The sequence below is a fragment of the Cottoperca gobio genome, chromosome 12 (assembly GCF_900634415.1).
Source record: "Cottoperca gobio chromosome 12, fCotGob3.1, whole genome shotgun sequence".
Classification (NCBI taxonomy): Eukaryota; Metazoa; Chordata; class Actinopteri; order Perciformes; family Bovichtidae; genus Cottoperca; species Cottoperca gobio.
In genome coordinates, this window is record NC_041366.1 from 22,274,847 (window position 1) to 22,288,672 (window position 13,826).

Consider the following 13,826-nt stretch of genomic DNA (forward strand, 5'->3'; position numbering starts at 1 on the left):
TGTGTGTGCAGGGACATTATAATTAATATATGGAAACACTGCTGAAGAAGCGAGCAGAACTGCGAGCACGTTCTTACAGTGAGGTGTGGTGCATTGATCTCTCGATGCAGCAGCGAGCGAATGAGCATTGACCAAACAAACGTTCCTCTAAGGTCATTATGCACAGGATGCACAGGATGCACAGGATGCACAGGATGCACAGGATGCACAGGATGCACAGGATGCACAGGATGCACAAGATGCACAGGATGCACAGGATGCACAGGATGCACTGTTCAGAGAGTATCAATAGATGCACTTTGCAGCCTCAGCATACGACTGACTATCACAGAACAAGATAGAAGAGACACAACTCAGACAATTAAATGAAAATACCTGTGGACACACACACACACACAGACACACACACACACACACACACACACACACACACACAGACATGCTGCTGAACGTGTAGTGTACACACGCACACACACACACACACACACAGACAGACACACACAGACACACACACACACACACACACACACAGACATGCTGCTGAACGTGTAGTGTACACACGCACACACACACACACACACACACAGACAGACACACACAGACAGACAGACACAGACACACACACACACAGACACACACAGACACACACACACACACACATACAGACATGCTGCTGAACGTGTAGTGTACACACACACACACACACAGACACACACAGACACACACACACACACAGACACACACACACACAGACACAGACACACACACACACAGACACACACACACACACACACAGACACACACACACACACAGCACACACACACACACAGACACACACAGACACACACACACACAGACACACACACACACAGACACAGACACACACACACACAGACACACAGACACACACACACACACGCACACACACACACACAGACACACACAGACACACACACACACAGACACACAGACACACACGCACACACACACACACAAACACACACACACACAGACACACACACACACACACACACACAGACACACACAGACACACACAGACACACACAGACACACACACACACACACACATACAGACATGCTGCTGAACGTGTAGTGTACACACACACACACACACACACACACACACACACACAAACTGTGATGAGAGATGATGAGAATGGTATTACAAGTTGCTTAAAATAACAATAAAACTCACCTCTGATGGAAATAATCTTCAAAGTTCACGGCATTCACTATTTAGGTTATGTGTCCAGTTCCTGCTGCTCTGTTATTGTTATGCATTAATTATAATATGAAATATCATCACTTAGTCAGAGGTCGTCAGTACTGATAGAAAAGGATCCTTTCAGTAAAACGTGTTGGGAACCTCCGTCCTCTGTGACAGGATGGTGTCGCAGGTCATGTTCGTCAACAACCCCGTCGGTGGGCTCCTCATCACGGCCGGCCTCTTCCTGCAGAACCCCTGCTGGGCTCCGAACTCTCTGCTGGGAACCTTCGTCTCCGTCTGACGTCCTGCTGCGACTAAACAGGTTTCATCTCTTTATCCTTATTTGACTTCAGCATTGAAATCTCTCCCACTTCCTCTCGCTGCGGCCACGCTTCTTCAGCTTTCACACTCTATTTTCACTCTGTTTCTTATTTAAGTGTGTTTTTCACATTCACCGCAGGGAAGCCATATCAGCAGGTTTATACGGCTTCAATGGAGCTTTGGTCGGCATACTGACGGCTGTTTTGTCTGCCAGAGGAAGCTGCTACTGGTGGCTTCTGTTGCCAAATATGTTCCTGTCCATGTTGTGGTAAGGCTGCTCCTGCATTTGATTGCACACACTTTACACACAGTCATTTCTTTGGTACAAAAAGACGATTTTGCCTTTCACAAATGTTATCAGCCAGCTGTATAGGCGTTCAAATTCTTACAAAGCGCTGCACCCTTGAGGTAAACACAGTGTGTGCAGGGTTATAATGTCCGCATGTTATAATCACTAATCCATTTCCTGCTTCTGTTCGCAGCCCGCTCTGTCCTCATGTGCCAGCAAATGGGACCTCCCAATATCCACCCTGCCCTTTAATATTATATATATATATATATATATATATATATATATATATATATATATATATTATATGTGTCTGCATGTTGCAGCTACAGGAGCCCATCACGTCTACTTTGCAGAGGTACACTGCAGCTATAAGATACACACGCAGCACTTGGATGCAAATGAAATTAAACCTTTTTCTGCATTTTCAGGTGGAAGTCCAGCCAAATGACTCAAGTGTAGTATAGCAGGAATGTTATTGGTCCAGCAGCTCGTCGAAGCGGCTGTACTGCACATGTTATATTGTATACATGTAAGTAAATGGAGAATTATATTTGCAGCTCTTCCTGTCGCTGCCGGTGGGAGTTGGCCAGGTGTACGGCTGCGACAGCGTGGACAGCGTGGACAGCGTGGACAGGAGGTCTCGTCCTTCTGGCCCTGCTGCTTTCCTCCCCAGCTATCTGTTTTCACGCCATGTGGGGCTCCGCTGCTGGCGAGCTGTCTGCTAAAAAAGATTCTCTCATTTGCATAGAAACATGCATAATGCAAGCTGAGGCTGGGAGAGAATAAACCAGGACATGTTTTCTCAGATAATGCTGTACCGCCTGTGTATGTTGACCCAGCTTCCAAATCTGACATGTGTGTAATCGTTGCTTTTTAATGATAGATGTAATGGTGAATGTTGAGCTTGTGTGTGATGTGTGGAGCAGGATCGGCTCTGGCAGCCCCTCTCAAGGACACTCACTCAGGGCTGTGGGGATGTAACAGCGCTCTGTCCTGCCATCGGAGGAGTCTTCTATGTCATAACATGGCAGACCCACCTACTGGCTGTAATATGTGGTGAGATGGAGCAACATCTCTTTCCTCCTTTTACTAAATGTGTTTTAATTAAAAACGTGTTTCTTTCCAGCACTTTTCTGCGCGTACATGACTGCAGCGAGCTCAGAACTCATGTCTGTGGGACGTCCCAAGTCAAACCTTAGATTCTGAACTCCCAGATATCTCAGATGTGTCATGCTCCCCTCTCAGCTCTCGTTACCCGCCTGCACGTGGCCTTTTTGTGTGTCGACTATCATCTTCCTCCTCTTTTCCTCGGAGATCCATGGCATCTGCAGACTGCCTCTGTCCGTGGCCTCCTACCCCGAGGAACACCGGCGCTACCAGAGACAATTAAAGGCCTCAGAGGAAGCTGAGCAGAGCGCATGTCCAGCTGCTGGTGGAAGAGGGCTGCAGGGAATCTGTGCGATTAGAGGAGACGCTCTGACCTCAGTCGCTCCCTGTGGCTTTGACAAAAACGTTACATGGAAATGAAATGAATGCTTATTTTTTCATATTTGAATGTATCATTGTAAGCCTATACAACGAATAACAAACAGTCAGACCTCCATAGTCTCACGTTTTCCCAAGTTAGACTAGCTATGGATTCAAATAAATAAAGAATGTATTTGTCAATGCTTCTGGCTTGTCGGTATGTTTGATCTGCGGCGAGAAGTCATATTGAGCAACATATCCAGAATAAAAACATTGCATTTGATGGGGACGAAAGTAATACGTAATAAGTGGTCATTTAGACCTATTAGTAATGTTGATCGGCTCATTTAGACTTAATAGGCTGTGTTACCTTCATTCTAATGCTCTAATAGTAATAATAATAAAGGTTGCTGGTCTTATATAACAACATCTGTTATATAAAATGGCTGATGTTGTAGTGACAAACATTCTCCAACATTCTCTTGTGCAGAGTGGTGATTGTACACAGCAGAGGGCAGCACTGTGCAAGGAACCACTGAGATTAAACACGCTGTGTGTGGAGGAAGGAGCAGCATGTGTTGGATATATCAAAGAGGAGACACTTGCACTCAATATTATTCAAATATTAATCAAACGTAAACTCTCAAGAGGCATAATCAAAAGATAAATATTGTTTGTGATAGACAAGTTAATATTCCTTCTTTGCAACTAACCTTTCAAACGTGAGTGAGCAGAAACACAAACAATATAAATATATAAACACATAAATGTTGATCGGATGAGGAAGGACATTACATGTTTGAAAATCGGCTCCTCGACAATTTGATTTTGTAAATTCACTTTGTCTGCGATAATATTCATTATAATAAATGTATTCTTGTGTTTCCCCTTCGTGAAAGATCAACACAGCCGCAGAGTTTACTGCTGGTTGTCTGCAGTCTGCGGTGCGTTCAAGTGCAACTTTTTGGCGTAGAAGACGCAGTCCTGGTCCTTAACAGTGGGAAGAGGGGCTCCCCACCGGGGGGCTCCAAACAGTGATGGGAGGCTCAGGGAATGGAAGTGAAATATTACTTTATTTATGAAAAGAAGAGCACATACAATAACCTCACTGTGCCTGCACACAGCCTCAACAGCGGAGCATTTCATCAGTGCAGACAGTGAGCTGTTGGGGACATTTCATAAAGTGCTCCCCCAGCACTGAACACCCTCCTCTCTGCCAGCCATCCTCCATCACTGCCTTCTGTGCTCCAATCTGTCCTATTGTCCTCTCATCGCTCCTCTCTCACTCTCTTCTGCTCCCAGTCAGTTTGTATAAACCCTTCTTGCTTATCTTCCTCCTCCCTCGTCCTCAAACGCTCTCCTCCATTATCTGTCTGCATCTCTCCTTCTGACGACGACCTTTCTCCTCAGGCAGTAAGATTTAGATCTCTGTGAGAAGTCAGCTGATGAAAGGTACATCGAGCTCTGTCTGGGTCTGTCTAACTTTACATTTATGAGTAAATGCTTGTGTGTGTTTATTGCCATCTGCCTGTGTGTCTGCTGCACCAGGCACATGGCTTTAGTCTGGCCCGAACTGCACAGAAGAGACACCAGACATGCGTGGGAGCCGCGGGACATCGGGGGAGAAGGTGCGAGACGAGGGAAAGGTGAGAAAGTGAAAACGAGAACATCTCATTTTCTTGACTGTTGTTAAAACGTGACTTGTTGACAGTTTGTCTTCATTTTATAATGTGTCATTTTTCTCTCTGTCCTGCGTGAACCCAAAGCCTCCTCGAATGAAACCGTTGTGAAGTCATTACAGAGGGAAACTTTCCTCCCTGATCCCATAATGTGTTCTCTGGTCTTTCTCTGTGATCTTGTGTTATGGATTGTTTGATATAACTACATCTATATCTGAGGACTGGTACGGGTGAAGACGTGACCTTTAGGTGGCACGTTGTCGGGAGGGTTTCAGGGCAACACTGGACGATAGTAGAAACACAAATGAAAAGATTATTATGAATGAAAAGGTTACACTTGAAGAAGCAGCCATCCATCCATCCATCCATCCATCCATCCATCGTCTACCGCTTACCCGGGGTCGGGTCGCGGGGGCAGCAGCTCCAGTAAGGAACCCCAATCTTCCCTTCTCCGGGCCACATCCTCCATGACCCAGCCTTCATGACCATAGGTGAGGGTAGGAACGAAGATCGACCGGTAGATCGAGAGCTTTGCCTTCTGGCTCAGCTCTCTTTTCGTCACAACGGTGCGGTAAAGTGACTGCAGTACCGCCCCCGCTGCTCCGATCTCTCGCTCCATCGTCCCCTCACTCGCGAACAAGACCCCGAGGTACTTGAACTCCTTCACTTGGGGTAAGGGCTCATTCCCTACCCGGAGTAGGCAATCCACCGGTTTCCTGCTGAGAGCCATGGCCTCAGATTTGGAGGTGCTGATCCTCATCCCAACCGCTTCACACTCGGCTGCGAACCGATCCAGTGACTGCTGAAGGTCACTGACCGATGACGCTATCAGGACCACATCATCTGCAAAGAGCAGCGATGAGATCCTCAGGCCACCGAACTGCAACCCCTCTCCTGAAGACCAAACAAATGTCACTTATCAGGGACACCAGTGGAAACCATGTCAGCCGCAATACTGAAGAGTTATTCAGCTGCTTACACTTTATTTACATAATATCAATGTGTGACTGGATTATCAACTGTGTTGATCTTGATTTGAACATTAGCATTTCTTAGCATAGCCGCAGATTAGCTGCACAGAGGCTGTTCAATGCATCTTCTGCCGAGTACGTGACCATACAAGAGCATGTCAGCTGTCCGCCTCCTCGCCTCCTAACAATAAGGGTGTCGGTGCAGCTTGGCTCTTTGATCATCAGCATTTTGTCTGAGACTGACAGGCAACTTTGTCTGTGTTTCTATGAGAGAGACAGTGTGAATGTGTGAAAACCAGGCCGAGCACACAGTCAGACTGTTCCCGTGGGCGCGCTGTGAAAGAGGCTGCTGTGATTCACTCCATCTCCCTCGATCTGTGAATAGTATATGTAAGAGCTGCTGCATGACGCTCCTGGCTCAACATATTCAAACCAAATTTGTCCTCTCGTTTCCTGTAAGACGAGAGGAGAATCCACAGGAAACTCCGACTCCCATTGGATGCATGGAGCCTCACGGCGGAGGAAGCATTGCCATGTATGTACACTGATTTACATATCCATGGCTGCACCGCCGGCTGCAGCTGAGTGTTGTAATCTTGTAGTACCATCTCTAAATAGAACTACTGATCATTCAGGCAGATTTCATCCAAACAGTGTCATGTAAAGATGATATATAAGTAAACAAAGAGACATATGTTCTTATCTTTACAAAGATAAGACAGAAATGATTATTATATATGACGTGGGGTACAATCCCTTAATGTTTTGGACTCTACAAAATGTCAGATGTTGCTTCCTTCAGTCAGTCAACATCATGTCGAGGGGATTTCTTGAATTTTCACAGGATGTGAATGTTTTTAACACGTTTTAATTACATAACTTGAAGCTGCCCTTTCCTTCCACAGCTGCTGGATATTAAATGGCTCATTGGTTCTCTTTCATTGTCTGTGGCACTAAACATAATTGCTATGCAGAACTACGGGGGAGGATGCATTTACACACCTGCACAACTAATGGAGCTCAGGAGCCATCGAATAAATACAGACAAACTCCAAACAGGAAATAAACCTGAAGACGTGTAGATGGAAACTTTTAAAGGTGTCATTTGCTGCACTTTTATTTTGGATTATGTTTAATTTAAATTATATTTAAGGAAGTGGAAATACAATCCAAAACATCTTTGCTGTGCTTTTCAATGGGTTGAAAGTAACTAAGTACATTTACTTAAGTGCAATTCCATTTTATGTTTAACTTTATACTTGTACTGTTTTCAGATTGACATTATTCATTAAGATAACATGTGATGAGCTTATAAAATGCTCTGATTTGTTCATATAAAGCTCATATTCAGGTTCATACTTGTACCTTTTGTTTCCACTAGAACACGTTTACATGCTTGTTCAAACAGCACATTATATTTTGCTTTAGTCGTGTCGGTAAAGCCCAGTCTGCTCTGATTAGCTTGACAGGAAAAAAATGGGGCATTTTTCTGCAGGCTGTGGGTGGAGATACATTCAAATGATTCTGCATGTGACATAAGAAGGAGAGCCAAATCTGGCTCGTTGAATAACATGTTTTCTGACCGAGCCAGCCCACAGAACAGTCACCGGGTCTTATTTTACAGTTTATGGGCTGGCAGGCGCTCCAGACACCACATGTATGTGCACAAGCTCTGGAAATATATAAATGTCCCCTTTAAAAGATCAAACCAGTGACCCCCTCGTGACCCCTGAGAGAGAAACAGCAGCTGAGGCCCCTCAAATGTTTCCATCTTCATCCAGGCCGAGATAAAATAAATGCATGAAGTGGAGCTTTAGACTTAAATACCAAACTACACATTTCTTATTAAATAATAATATATATCATAATAATTATCTAATGATGTCAGATATGTAATAATATAAACTGTCACAGGGGCCACTTTTCTGCAGAATGAGAACTTTTACATTTGATACTTTAGATACATTTTGTTAAACTTTTACATGGATGTATTTGCTTTTATTTAAGAATATAAACTGCATAATTCTTCCACCACTGGTGCTGTTGTATTAAAATCCATTAAACTGTTCGTGCTATCGTGTCAATCCTGATCTGAGATACACGGTCCCACGATTCAATAACGTTAGATTGAAGCACTTTGGTGCACCAGTCGATCCTAAGATTAAACACGGAGGTTAATCTCAGATCACATGTAGTTGAAGGGTCTTAAATATCTGTATCTTTGTGTCTTGTCTTAGAATATTTGGCTTTTTGTCGATGTTGCGAATAAAGCTGCTGTGATGCAAGACACATTTCAGACACCTACAGTTTAACTTAAGTGTCCCTCACACACGACAGATTCATTAGCTACTTAAAACATCCTTCTGCATGAACTGCCTTATCTCCTGTATGTGACTGTGTGTCGGGGGCTGCAGCTCTGAGCAGGTGACTGTCTGGAGTCTGTCTGAGCAGCAGGATATTTTAACTGCATGTCTGGTTGTCTGTGGAAAAAAACTAAAAGACTTTTTACTGTGTCGTGACTGTCTGCTCGGCACTGCCTTCGAGAACTCCGGAAGCAAGTCTCAACAAGGAGCAGGAGGTTGCAACATCCGCGTGGTCATCGCCCGAGCACCAATAGCTTTCCACCGAGCGATCTGAGCTCACCGGTGTCCCCTGCTGCGCGCGAGGAGATGGGCGGATCCGGGGAAAGCTCGGTCACGCTGCGTGGGTGGGTGAGTGGATAGTAGAGGAGCTGCCGCGGAGGTATTTAACAGAGAGCCGAGGAGAGCTCAGCACAGGACGAAGCGGTTTCAGCACCAAGGACAGCGACACGTAGCCCAACACAACTAACTTACCATCATGGTTCTCATCTGGACTCAGTTTGGAGTGAAGCACAAAAATGTCAATGTCAAGTGCAAAGTGCGAGTTATGCACAGAGGAGACAGCTCAGGCTCTTCTTCATCAGCGGTAAGTCCATCTTTCTCTCTTTTTGACCTGTTTGTTAACTTATCAAATACTCTAATGATAGCAGATTAAATACACTGTCGGGATGTTTAAGTGTCGCACGCGGTGGTGAAACACGAGGTGCATCATGTTGGTGAAGTGGCTGTAAAGTTAAATGTAGTTTAATCCACATTCACTTCTGTTGCTGAGGTTTAACTCAAACATGCAAGAGTCGCTTTTTCTGTTCAGCCAATCGCTGCAGAGAATCTCGGTCGTTGGGGGAAATATTTTCCCCTCACAACTCCCCCCTGTGTGTGTGTGTGTGTGTGTGTGTGTGTGTGTATGTGTGTGTGTGTGTGTGTGTGTGTGTGTGTATGTGTGTGTGTGTGTGTGTGTGTGTGTATGTGTGTGTGTGTGTGTGTGTGTGTGTGTGTGTGTGTGTGTGTGTGTGTGTGTGTGTGTGTGTGTGTGTTGTGTGTGTGTGTGTGTGTGTGTGTGTGTGTGTGTGTGTGTGTATGTGTGTGTGTGTGTGTGTGTGTATGTGTGTATGTGTGTGTGTGTGTGTGTGTGTGCGTGCGTGTGTTCATGGATATGCAGTAAGGATAAGACAGACAGTCTTTGCTGGAGGGTTTGTTCTCCTGTATATTAATATATTCTGCATCAGTGTGGAGGATGTCCTATACATGAACCATCCTGTTTAGTATTCTAGGGGATGAATCATTTACATTAGTTATTTATCATCAGCATGCACCTTTGCCAATTTGAGATTTTAAATGTATATGCAAATAAGAAAAGTACATTATTTGTGCAGGTTTTTGTAAGTGGAGATAAATAGTCTAATGTCAGATTCTTCTTTTCTCCACAGGAGAGCAGCAAATCTGAGCAGGACACACCCTGTCTGGCTCTCAAACCCACAGGCAAGGACTTCTACAAAGTCCTCGGTGTGTCCCCCGACTCCACTGAAGACGAGATCAAGAAGGCCTACAGGAAGATGGCTCTCAAGTACCACCCAGACAAGAACAGCGACGCGGACGCAGAGGACAAGTTCAAAGAGATCGCAGAGGCCCACGAAATCCTGGCTGACACCAAAAAGAGAAGCGTCTACGACCAGTTTGGAGAAGAAGGTGAGAGGAGATTTAAATAGCTTAAGTAGTAAAAGACATCCGGCGTATTACTGTAGTATAGGTTGGTGCATTAACTATTCATAAAGGATAAGTACCGATGTGCAGAGGGAGAATCAGGACTGAAAAACCTCTGCCCCTTTTAAACCGGCTCAGCATGAGCAGCAGAGGCAGCTGTGAGCTTATGAATCCTTCAGTGTCAGAGTTGTCCTGAAAGCTCCTCGTGTTTAGAGACGCAGAATTTGCATGAATGCAAATAAGAATGAAGTGTCACATAATGCTGCAGACTTTAATTAACTCTTTGCTTCCTCTGTTTTTTAGGTCTTAAAAATGGAATTTCAATGGCGGAAGGAAAAGTCTTCCGCAATAACTTCCACACCGACCCCAACGCCACCTTCTCCTCCTCCTTCCATGGCTCCGACCACTTCGACATCTTCTTTGGCAATGATGTTGACGGCGAAGATGAGCTCTTTAACCCCTTCAGGCGGTTCCCCTTCAGCCACGTAGGCGGGTTCTCTGGCAGCGAGGGCGGGCTGCGAAGAGGCCAGCGGCGGCTTCAGGGCGACGAGGTGGTGCACGACCTGCTGGTGACCCTCGAGGAGGTGATGCAAGGCTGCACGAAACACGTGAAGATCACCCGCAGCCGCCTCAACCCCGACGGCCGCAGCCTGCGATCTGAGGAGAAGGTGCTGAACGTGGTGGTGAAGAAAGGATGGAAAGCGGGGACCAAGATCACCTTCCCCAGGGAGGGTGATGAGACGCCCAACAACACCCCTGCAGACATCACCTTCATCCTCAGGGACAAGGAGCACACGCAGTACAAGAGGGACGGCTCCAACATCGTCTTCACGGCCAGGATCACCCTCAAGGAGGTGAGTTAGATGATGTGTGTCAGGCTAAAAGGCCATCAGTCCATTTATTATGAAACATATGACGGGTCTATAAGTAGATATTCTATGTAATTGCCAACAGCTTACACCTACTCAGAGAAAGGCTAACATCCACCCACCACTTCTTATCTTTTACATAACCGTAGAATGATGCATTCTCTGAAACCCCAGAGAAAATCGATGACTGAAAGGCATCAGTGAGACAGAAGCCAGGAGGTACGCTCTGTGCCAAATTCAGGGAGGGTGATACTTTGATTACAGTGTAAAGGACAGAACACTGTGTTCTGTTACAGGCATCTGATGAGCCCCCAGTTTACAAAGGGCTGAGTGTGACAGACCCTGCCTATGAGTGTGTTACCTCACAGCCCCTGCAGAGCGAGAGAGAGCAGCAGCGGCTATATTTAGCCTCAGCACTGACGGCCCCCACGAATCACACTTCTCTCTCCCTCTCAGCCACTATGTGTGCTGCAGACTCCTCTGCCTCTACAAGGCAGGCAGAAAGGCTCGTTATTGGCTCGTTCCATCTCTGGCTCTCACTTCTACCAACCCACACACAGATTAGCAGGGTAGCAGTCACAGAAGATGACATTTCAAAGAGCCTCCTCCATCTTTCTTTGGCTCCCTTCAGTCACTGAAGCACTTAACTCCCACACACGGCCTGTAAAATAGGGCAGCGATTATAACATCTGTAACACCGGTTTGTTGCGTAACACAGAAAATCAGCGAGCTTTTACAAAGACAGACGCTCCATATGTAACTTGACACTTTCAAAGATCAGGCATTTAATTGATGTTTTTTGGTTCCAGTCACAACGAGGCCACTCAGTCAACATTATGAAACTCTTTCTAAAGATAAAACACAACTAACTTTTCTCCATCTTTCTGTTTCCGTCTCCAGGCTCTCTGCGGCTGCACAGTTAACGTCCCAACACTCGACAGCCGGATGATGCCTCTCCCATGCAGCGATGTCATCAAACCGGGTGCCGTCCGGCGGCTCCGGGGCGAAGGTCTGCCTCTGCCCAAGAGCCCGTCTCAGCGAGGCGACCTGGTGGTGGAGTTCCAGGTGCTCTTCCCTGACAGGATCCCACCACAGTCCCGCGAGATCATCAAGCACAGCCTGGCCCAGTGCTAGCCTGCTGCTGTTCAGCTGCCTGATTGACACAGCTTCACCGTGTGTGTGTGTGTACGCTGTTGTCAACTCACAGCCTGGCCCAAGGTGCTAATATCACAACCAATCACAACCTCGTGTTGTGATTTGGAAAAGGCAAACGGCGCTTAAGTGAGTTGTAGTTCGAGGAGATAACTTTCTGCAGGCATGACGCACAACACCTACGATGTCACCTGAGCAGTGAGTTTAGAACGGATGAATGGGGTCTTTGGTATCCGAGGGCGTCCATTGACTCAATAGCCTTTTTTTTTAATGAAGGGTTATCTGTAGTGTTACACTTGCAAACCTATAGCAGGCTGTCGGCGTGCTGTTCAAGTGCGTAAAGACAACAACAGCTTTACTGTAGTTATATGCTGCTCATATGACTGATCTTTTGCATTGATTTATTACAATAGCAAAATATACTTGTGTACAAGGATCTACTTTGTGTACGAAATGCAAAAAATAGTTGTCTCTAAGAGAGATTCATCCGTCAAATGTTCTATTGAATTATTTGAAATGTTTGTATATATTCTGCGAAGAGCCAGAAGTTGATGTATTATTACCTGATAGACATGAAAAATAAAAGAAATAAAACACATTCTGACTTCAGCGTGATGAACATGTACAGCGTGTATAAGTGGACGACAAATGTGCATGAAGAAAATCAATTATGAGACGCACAAGTTGTTGAAAATCTGCAACAAAACAAACACAAGATTAGAATTCAACAGATCATTCAAATGAGTCTCATGTCCATCTTATAGAAGTAAGGGTAAATAAAACTAAACTATAATGGACACAGGTTGAGAGCTAAAGAACTTCCCCGTGTGGAGGTTAAAAGGTGAGCAGTCTGTAGATAGAGAGCAGGTGAGTCTGATCAGGTACATGAGTACGCAAACGAGCCAATCAGAGACCAGTTCCAAATCACATTTGACTTTTAATATGTAATGTCATAACATTGAACTTTGACCCCCCTGATCATATGTCTCATGCAAAGGATTATGGGTCAGAAGAGCCAGTATGCTGGCTTGCAAACGGCTTGTCTTGGAACATGCTAAATCTTTTTCTGGCATGCTGGTTGTCAAGTCAAGCTGGAGCTGTCCAGATAGTAATGGGACAAACCGGATGTGATCAATCTGCCTGAGTGTTCCCCATTTAAAAGAGCTCCGCTTGGCGTTATGGGAGCGCAGAGGGGATGTTGTTTTCTTGACTATATTGAAATCCGGACCAAGATTGTGCAGGGCCCAAATATCTATCGAGACCGAAGAGGCGGACGGTAAGACGCTGAACCTTTTAGCTTGAGAGACTGTTACCTGCTGGAGGTCGCTGCTACTCGTTTGATTGATGCTGGATTTATTTTGTGTGTGTGAGTGTGAGTGTGAGTGTGTGTGTGTGTGTGTGTGTGTGTGTTTCAGGGGGGGGGGCGCAGCGCAGGGAAGCACTGTACTTTATCGGTACTTTGTCCTACACACTTATTTCACATTATAGAAACAATAGGTCTTACATGCTTTGGCCTAAATATAAATAAAACAATCATAAAAAACAACAACCGTTTTAGCCATTTGTGCATGATGGGAAATATTAGAGTGTGACATCAAAGGCTCTCTGCTAGTGTAAAGGGGAACAGCTTCTTACAAGGACTAGATGAATAAATGTTCACAGAGTGATGACAGTGATACAAGTTTGGGAACCTCTGGACTAGAGTGTAGCACAGACGTAGCGTAGCTACGTAGGTTCGTTTTGCGATCTTGCGTCATAAATGATCTGCACGGTCAATTTTAGCCG

The 13,826-nt window shown here is 45.4% G+C and overlaps 1 protein-coding gene across 1 annotated transcript; it reads left to right on the plus strand.

The window, feature by feature from the left end:
- Positions 1-8,634: 8,634 nt before the first annotated feature.
- LOC115016326 (dnaJ homolog subfamily B member 5-like) lies at positions 8,635-12,640 on the plus strand. The gene is made up of 4 exons (XM_029443995.1): positions 8,635-8,905; positions 9,747-10,005; positions 10,324-10,874; positions 11,790-12,640. Exons 1-4 carry the CDS (start codon positions 8,798-8,800, stop codon positions 12,021-12,023), a joined length of 1,152 nt encoding a protein of 383 aa, XP_029299855.1. The 5' UTR covers positions 8,635-8,797; the 3' UTR covers positions 12,024-12,640.
- Positions 12,641-13,826: the final 1,186 nt, after the last annotated feature.